Here is a 9916-nt window from a genome sequence, read left to right as displayed (position 1 = left end):
CCGTTAGTCAAGTTAACGCCGTAACCAAAAAGGGCCACTTTGAACAGTTTTTGCGAAATCTAGGACTATAGTGAACTTTTTAGAAAAGGGAGGACCACCTTGAACAAACTCTCCCAAAGGAGAGACCAAAATAGGTATTAAACCTTTTATTTATTATTAACTAGTTCATTTGCCTTGTCAAGAATTGAAGAATGTGTTATATCTCATACTAGTTTTCATTCATCGTATATAATTATCAGTCTAACAAATTACTGTCGAATTTGTAGTGGGTTTTCATTTTACAAGTATTTAATAAATTTTATACCAAACTATAATATCTATTGTAAAATATAACATTCTTTTTCAATTCTTATATTATGGATATTAAGATTTTTCCTTATACATGAATTTGGTACAATTAATTTGAAGTGAGTGGATAAAACTTGGAACATATTCACATAACAGGAAATGCCGAATAACTTTTCGCGTAAAAATCTTTAACGAATCCAATTCTGATGTACTCATTACTTTTACGTTTCCTGAGTTCAGTTCATAATGAAATAACATAAATTACCACAAACAAGTCGCCTCATTGAAGCATAGAAAATAAAGCTCCTTGATTATGCGAAATGGCAACCTCAACTTCTTGTGATGTTAGTGAAATAAGACATGATGTGTTCATCAGCTTCACAGGCATAGATGTCCGCAGAGGTCTTCTTAGCCATTTGAAAAGAGAATTACATCGCAAACATATTGATGCCTATGCGGATGAGAGACTTGATAAAGGGGGTGAAATATCATCCTCACTTCTCAGAGCAATTGAAGCCTCAAAAATTTTATTGGTCGTATTCTCCAAACACTATGCTTCATCACATTGGTGCCTGGAAGAGCTTGCCAAAATGATTGAATGCATGGAAACAAATAAACAGATTGTTCTACCTGTTTTCTTCGATATAGATCCATCAGAGGTTCGACACCAATATGGAGATTATGGAGATGCTTTAGCTGAACATGAAGAAGAGTTCAAGGAAAACATGCAAATTTGGAGATCAGCTCTGAAAACAGCTGGTTGTTTATCCGGATTTCATTATCCAACAAATTATGAGTAAGTTCCTTTTCTTTTTCTTTCTTTTTCCTTTTGTCTTTTACATACACTGATGTATCTTTTTCACCCTTTACTCTTATACAAGAAAAGTTTGTGTTAATTAACATAGTATGTTTATTTTCTTTGTCAAGTTTTACCCATTTTCTTTATATAACTGCTTACTTTCTTCTAAATTCTAGGAATGAATCTGATCTTGTGGAGAAAATTGTGGAAGACATTTCAGTAAAATTGAGCAAGTTTTACCCAAGTGAATCAAATGGTCTTGTTGGAATTGATCAAAACGTTACACAGATTCAGTCGTTACTGCGAGTAGAATCAAATGAAGTTCTTTTTGTTGGAATTTGGGGCATGGGTGGCATAGGTAAGACAACCATTGCTCGTGCTATATTTGATAAATGTTCTCTTCAGTATGATGGCTGCTGTTTCTTCAATGTAAGAGAAGAATCAGAACGGCATGGTATCAGCAATTTACGAGAGAGGCTCATTTATGAACTACTTGAAGGAGAAGGTCTCCATATAAACAAAGCAAGATTCTTCCGTTCTGCTCCACGAATGCTGGGTCGGAAAAAAGTTATGGTAGTGCTTGATGATGTAAATACTTCTGAAGAATTAGGGTATCTGGTCACAAAACCAGTTTGCTTCGGTGCAGGGAGTAGAGTGATAATAACAAGTCGAGATCAGGATGTGCTTATAAGTGGAGGACTTGATCAAATTCATGAGGTCAAGGAAATGAAACCTCTTGATTCTCTCAAGCTCTTCTGTTTGATTGCCTTCAACGAAAGCCAACCCAAAATGGGATATGAAAAACTAACTGAAGAGGTGCTTAAAATCGCCCAGGGCAACCCCTTAGCCTTGAAAGTTTTAGGTGCAGAATTCCATTCCAGAAGTACTATAGACACATGGAAGTGTGCATTAAGAAAATTCAAGAAGTATCCGAATGAGAAAATTCTAAATGCGATAAGATTCAGTTATGATGGACTGCATGAAGTAGAGAAAAAGGCCTTCCTAGACATTGCATTCTTTTTCCAAGAAGACACCAAAGCCTATGTTATAGAGCAACTGGATGCATGGGGACTTCATGGAGCCAGTGGAGTGGAGGTTCTCCAACGAAAAGCTCTTATAACAGTTTCAAATGATAATATAATACAAATGCATGACCTGATACGTCAAATGGGTTGCGAAGTAGTTCGTCAAGAATGTATTACACATCCAGGAAGACGCACCCGATTGAGGGATAAAGAGGATGTATACAGTGTATTGAGGTATGAACTGGTAAGAGACATAAACTATATTACTTCACAAGTGTGTTTCAAATTTCAACCAGTTTGAAATTATGACTTAGTGTAATGCTGATTTTTTTTCAGGGAAGCGATAAGATGGAGGGCATGCAAGTAGACGTGTTTCGAATTAAAGACTTGCCGCTGAAAGTAGGCACTTTTAAAAAGATGCCTTGTCTGAGATTTCTGAAATTTTATCTCCCCGATGATAATATTTTCCTGCCACCAAACCCGGATGGAACGTTATGGTATGAAAAACGTCACTTTCCGTTGCTTTTATCTGCATGGTGCAAAGACCTCATGAGAGTTGCATGTGAGATTCAGATAAAATGTGTCGACTACGTTTATTTTGATGGTTACTCGCATCCTTCCCTAACATCGACGCTAAGAAACCGTGGAAGGGAAATACGATCGTCGACATCGATGTCATTGAACAAACTAACTGGTTCCCTCGGGGATGTTGAATGCTCAGATATACTTGATCAACAATTTAAGATTCTGCCTGATGGGCTACTTTGCCTGAGATCTACTTATTATCTTAAGCTTTCTAAGAAGAGCACGGGGGAAGACAGTGCAAAACCCAAGTTGCACGTTCTGTTTGACGGCTTAAGGTTTTATGAACGAATATCTGTGAGCAAGTTGAAGAACTCCGATATCGAGGGTAATCGGACGTTGTTTCTTTATTTTGCAGGTTTGATCTTTCTATTTTATCCCTTTCTTCTCAAGAGACCTTGGTTTCATTTCCTCTTTTCTTTTCGTTTTGCATTCTTCTGCACTTTATTTTTGTATCTTTTATGGAAAACCATCCTTTGACACCCCATACTCCCTCCCTCTTGTGAACTGCTGGCAGGGCAAAAACTTGTGACTGCAATTAAATTTTAACTTTTATTTCAACTCTATTGGGCAATCGGCAACAATGAATCAAACTTTGTTTTAGCTTGTTATTCTGCCTCTTAAACGACTAAATAATTAACAAATAATCATAACAGTGTAAAATTAATTTGTAGACTAACAAAAAATTAAATTAAGGAGAACCATGAAATAATGACTCATGAATGTAAGCCTAATTGCAGGATTTACGAAAGGACAAAAAAGACTCAAATTCATCTTTACATAGGCAAGAGACAAAAGAGAATAGTCTTACTATGACTGCATCGAGATTCATATAAAATGACACTATTATAACCGACACTAAATTACCTTGCCAAGATTGAGGCTCTTACAATGTCCATTGAATTGAAAAAGATGAAAACATCATTGTCTCTCCATTACCCAGAACAAATAGAAAGTGGATCAAACATAAACCTTCTTGTGAAAGTTTAGATTATAAAGCATTAAAGAAACTAAGGCGCCAACCATCACCATAAACTTTTTTGAAATTGAAATATTGAAATTGGATCAAAAGAGAGGGTACAAAATTGATTCAAAAATTTGCAAAAAAATATGATACTCAATTACCATAGGTTACCGCAAAATCTTTATCTTGAAGTGTTTGCCGAAAAAATAAACCCTAAAAGCATATTGTTACATTCTTTGAGCCAAAGACAAAAACCCTGCACAAACCCTTATTTTGACATTATCAGGACCCTATTTTAGGAGATCTAAGATGCAGGGATATATACAGAGCTTAACTTGAAAAAAAAAATCGTGGAAAAACATTAAAGAGAGCAGAGATTAAGAAATTGGAGTGAGAAAAAACCTAACGAAGGCAAACATAACAAAAACCTAGCTGCAAAAAAATATTGAAAAGAGATTAATAGAGATAAACATTAGAAGACAAATCTGATTTCGAATGTGACGGAAGAGAAGAAGAATTCCAAATTTCACGTTAATAAGCCATTGAGAAAGGAAACACTCAGTGAGAAAGAAAGAAGAAAGCTTCCTGGGAAAGAAAAGAAGTATATTGTGAGGGGTTAGTCACAGTAATTGAATTCAAAAGCCTTTCCCATCAGGAAAGCTTTCCTACATCTGACTTGTATGCGGACTATCAAGGTTTCTGATAAACTTAAATGGTAGAGATTTATTAAAATTTTATTTTATTAATTTCGGGTGTCGTAAAATTTAGTTTGATTTTGATAAAGATGAAATACATATAGGTAGTTTTTATTTTAAGGTAATTAATATTTTATTATTAATTTTTATTATTTGTATTTGGTCTATAATCATATTTGTATTTATTTAAAAGTTATTAAGGTTTAATAGAAAAATACTTAATGAATTAAAGAATCAAATTATTTGTGCGAGTCACGTCTTTTTACAAAGTAGTATGAGAAAGGAAATAGTTTGACTGTCCAAAAAAAAAGAGTAAAAAAGAGAAAATTAGATATGACTAATCTTGCAAATAGGTTCACTTGACAAAGTGAGTCAATATGGTAATTGAAGTCTTCAATTGATGGTTCTTTTTGGATCCCGTATAGAGTGTGGAAACCAGAACCCACTAAGTACGAAGAGCATAACCAGATTTTTGAGGTGAAAAAGATGCAAATGAAGGACGGGTTTTACGAGATTGTAGACGAGTCCAGAACGGTGAGAAGATAGTGAAAGATGCATCTTTAAAAGACGTGTACATAGGACAACTGTATTAGGCAAGACCAACTTCAATCTCTGAGAAGAGGAGTTTGAAAATTTGAAAGAGAAAGTGGCATATCAACTCGACAGAAATGGAGAGTAGTTTCTTGGCAACCGAGTTGTGGAGAAGAGTTTGAAATCATTGATAGATGATTTCGAGAGTTTTGTGTGGTTGTCGAGGAGTCAAAGGACCGGTTAAAGCTCATGGTTGAAGACTTTGATCAGGTTCTTACCGACAACGGAGATTATTATTAGCATATCTCATTTTATTATTAGTTTTAGTCTTATTAGCATATCTCATTTTATTGTTTTGCCATTTAAGTTTTTCAATTGTTTTTTAAAATTTAACTAATTATGTACTATAAAAAATAACTATGGTGAAATTATAAGAATTATATATTTTACAACTATTTATAATATATTTTTTAAAATATAATAACATTTTTTATTTTAATAATGATAATGATTTGTTTTGTTACTATAATGTAAAATGAGCGCATGGTATCCACTCTTATTATTGAATAAGACATATTAATTAGAAATGTAAGATCTACTTATTTGATGAATTTTCATTTAATAGTAATGATATTAAAAGTAATAGAGAACATAGTTAATAATAATTCTTGAGAACTTTACTGGTTAAGAAATTATCTTCCCTTTACCCTTGTCTCATCGTTATTCAATGCTAAAATGTATTTTGACCCGTGCATAAAATTATTATTAAGACCATTTAATTTTATTTTCGTAATAATTAGAAGTAAATAAAGAAGTTAAAAAAATATATTATATTTTAAATAATGATAAATATGATTCAAGATAAAAGAGACAATATAAATTTTATGTTATATATCCATTTGAGTCTATATTAAGATTGTTATTGTTTTAGAACTAAATTTTATGCATGTTTGTATATGGATGGTAAACATATACATTTGTTATTGAAAAAAAATACATCACTTTTTATATTGATTTGGATCTTAATCGATATAAAAATTAATTTCGTATATTAACTATTGTTGTACTCAATATAAAAGGTAAGACTTTTTGTATCAATTTATAATCGGTATAAAAAAATTAATTTTTATATTGGTTATAACGATAATCGGTATAGAAAGTCCATCTCTTATTGAGATTTTTTCTTTTTTCAACCAACTTTTTATATTAATTTTAAAACTGATATAGAAAATGAACATTTTATATCGGTAGTATAATTAGAATAAAAAGTTGAATACTTTCTTTATTTTCTACTTCTATACCAATTCAAAAATCCATATGAAAAGTCTCTTTTAACTAGCATAAAAAGGCTTTTCTGACATAATGTTTCTTTCGTATCTTGTCTATTTGTAAACTATAAATTCTCTACCTTAGAAAATTAGACTCATTTGTTGATATTATATGTAATGAACATATTTCTTGTGTAATTTTATATATATATATATATATATATATATGTTTTTTTGTGCTTAATGCTTGTTGTGACTTGATCACCCATGATTTGTTTATAGTTTTTTAGATGTTTAAAAATGTCTTTTGAACCTATAACTGAGTTGAATACCTAATGAAGCTTTTATCTAGGAATATAATATGTTTTCTTAGTAATCTTAAAACTTTTGAACTTAATATATGATTTCTTGTTAAGGACTTAATAAATTGGAACTTGATGAGTTATCATAGGTTCAAAGTCACTAGGAGTAGGATTTAAGTAATCTTGTGAGTTGATTTTGACATGAATTTGGAATTGAGATTATTGTGTATAGATGAAAATGAAGTTGATGAAATATAGTATTGACATTTGTAAATATTCTATGTTAATTTCCTGTTGCACACCAAATGTTTCATAAAAATATAAAAAGAATTTTTGTGTTTTGTAAACTTTCTTATCATTTGAGTTGTGAATTGTGAGAGTTGTTATTTTGATGCATAAATTCCTATGAAGATAACAATATTCATTACTTGTTACGTGTGATTGATGCACTTATCATTTTTCATTAACAATTCCCCAGTCCATGATTGAATGACTTATTTCATTAAGAACAAATCTGTATATTTAGCTAAAACAAATTTATTTCTATCATCTAGCAACATTGAATCAAAACTTAACCCACTTTCTACTTAATTTAAATTTATGAAATAAAATGAGTGATCATATAATCAAAATAATAAGCATAAATTCCATAACGCATACCTAAAGAAAAAAATGTAACATTTGAATAAACAATAATGCATAGAATTAGAGAAATTTACATTCAATCCTAACAATAGAAAGTCTGATTACTCAAGATAATAAATTCAAATACAAATATTTGGAATTGTTGTCCTTTTCGCATAAATTTCCTAAAATCTATTACAAATAATACCTAAAATATTTTAGAACTAAACTAGAAAATCAACATACAAATAACAAAATAACAGAGTATGACTCTGTTTTTATATAATTTAAATGTGCATATTCCTTAATTCCTTGAAAATATATTTAAAAACATGACAAACAAATCAATTTCTTGTTTTTTTACTCCTCTATTCCATATTCTGTAATTTATAATAAAATAGACCTGTTTTTATCAAAGCTTAAGTCAATTTCATATATAATAAATGTCAAAAGGATATGAAATATTAAATAAACTAAACACTTATAAATGAAATGAGTACGGGAATTATAAACTTCATATATTTATATTTATCAAGCTAACCTTTGCTAAAATCTTAAATACACGATTTAATCTTTTATTTTTATGTATTTGGTTCATTTTCTACAAAAGGTAATTTGACGAAGACATAATAAATGCACATTCATTCAAATAGAAGAATAGATTGCATTGAAACATTTAATGTTACCCTGGACATCTATGAAAACAAATGGAAAGAACATCTCCAAGTCTTAGTGGCTAGAAAGGATTTACAATAACTCTATATAAAAATAAAATCCTAAGTTTGCAAATCTAGATTTATTGTAAAATTAAAGTATTTTTAAACTTTTAAAATAAAATATTACTACAACATTAATAATTTTAATACGTGCATTAAATTGGAAAATTCAGTTATAGTTCCGCCTGGAAACAATATCCCTCTAGATAAAAGTTTACTTAAACATAGTTCGTCTTTCTATCAGTACACTCCCGTGGTGATGTGTAAACACAGAAAAAAATATCACCACAAACTATCACGATCCAATAGGTACATATACTATTAGTTTATGTGTAGTAGTACAATATCTGGGTCGAGTGGTTAGGAAGTGACCGATGGATTATGTATAATACCATGTCTATACTGAATTGTATTCGGTTTAGGAATTGAGATATTAATGAACCAACAATTATTTAGGATAATGATACTTAGACAACATTTTTTTGAAAACATTTGAACATCATCTACGTGTCATTGTGTGTTGGTCCATGGTGGTGTTTATGATTATTATTATTGATTATGGAGTAATTTTGGACCAATCATACAATGACACGTAGATGATTTTCAAATGTTGTAAAAAAATGTTGTCTAAGTATCATTATCCAAATATTTAATTGGACCAGCAAATATTTGGACCAATAATCTAGCAAATAATAGTGGAATAATCAAAGATATTTGATAAATGATATTGATGAGCTGAGCAACCGAAATATTGATGAGCTGTTTATGAGCAACCGACTGGATTTTAAAGTAAATCTGTTTAAAGGTAAGTCTGTTTATATTTTATTGGCCTGCGACAACCTATAAATACAGGACCAAAGTCAAAAGCTAGTTCTACCCACACTAAAAAAATATTCAACAGTAATAGCAATTCAGCCAAAACTCCTTAACTTAGGCCTAACTTCAGCCTCAGATACCTCCCCGAAACAGTTTTTGTAATAAAAAATAATTACTTTTGCTAAACTATTAAATAATTTGTTATTATAAGGGAATTTAATATTTAATTAATCATTAATTTCTTTGTTATGCAAGTAAGATCAATAAATTTCATTTTCCCATGGTTTCATTTATTAAATTATTTTTTTGGTATCTTTAATTTTTTTTATGGATTTTAGTTTTAATATTAAGAAAATCATAATCTTAGTCAAACTTTCGATTTTATGCACGTTTGCTTATTTATTTATTTTGAACTATTTAAATTATAAATCTAATATATCCACTTCAGTTGTTGTATAAAATTAATTCATTAAATAAAAAGTTAAAAACGCAGACAAATGAAAATTAAATGATCGATTTTTGAAATGTGAAACAAAAATTGTTTAAATAAAATAACAGTATAAGATTTTAATTTAGTGCACCTTCGATGGTTTTTCGGAGAGACTTATGTGCGGCTCGTAGGTTTAAATTAGCGACAGTTAGTCCAACCTAGCAAGACAAATATGAACCAAACACCTTCATTCAAAACAACGTCTTTCGTTGAACCACCGCACTAACAGCATTTAGAATTGCAATGACCTATTCTCAGGCCTTTATTATTTGATAAATAGTTTATTGATTATTGATATATTTCATTTCTGAGAGAAAATTTGTAGAATTAAAATTACGTCTGTTTTAAGAAAAATATATATATTAATATTAATATGTAATTAATTTTTAAAAAGTATCTTTTATTTTTCTCTTGACAAATTTATTAATATATTTAATATTTTTTAATAATATATCAACATTAATTTTCACTTAAAAAATATATTATATAATACAATATCTGGACTAAGCGGATAGGAAATGGTCGACGAATTATGCGTAATACCATGTTTATATTAGGTCGTATTCGACTTAAGAATTAAAATGTTAATAGACCAACAAATATTTGAATAAGTAATCTAACACATGATAACGGAATAATTAAAAATATCTAATAAAAGATATTGATGAACCACCGATAAATCTATTTAAATTGAGTGTATTTATTTTTTATTGAGTATGTGACAACCTATATAAATACAGTACCAAGGTAAAAAAATCACTAGGTTTAGAGCAAATACTCTCTTTAGAACAAAAGCGAAGAACAATATTAATCACT

General features: G+C 29.9%; 1 protein-coding gene across 1 annotated transcript; it reads left to right on the top strand.

Annotated features, from left to right (window-relative positions):
- Window positions 1-589: 589 nt before the first annotated feature.
- On the top strand, window positions 590-3304 carry LOC106765942 (TMV resistance protein N-like). The gene is made up of 3 exons (XM_022782836.1): window positions 590-1084; window positions 1264-2356; window positions 2449-3304. Exons 1-3 carry the CDS (start codon window positions 609-611, stop codon window positions 3172-3174), a joined length of 2295 nt encoding a protein of 764 aa, XP_022638557.1. The 5' UTR covers window positions 590-608; the 3' UTR covers window positions 3175-3304.
- The last annotated feature ends 6612 nt before the right edge of the window (window positions 3305-9916 follow it).

Source organism: Vigna radiata, chromosome 7 (assembly GCF_000741045.1).
Source record: "Vigna radiata var. radiata cultivar VC1973A chromosome 7, Vradiata_ver6, whole genome shotgun sequence".
NCBI lineage: Eukaryota > Viridiplantae > Streptophyta > Magnoliopsida > Fabales > Fabaceae > Vigna > Vigna radiata.
Note: the sequence above shows the minus strand (reverse complement) of the source record. Positions and strands in the feature narration are given on the sequence as shown.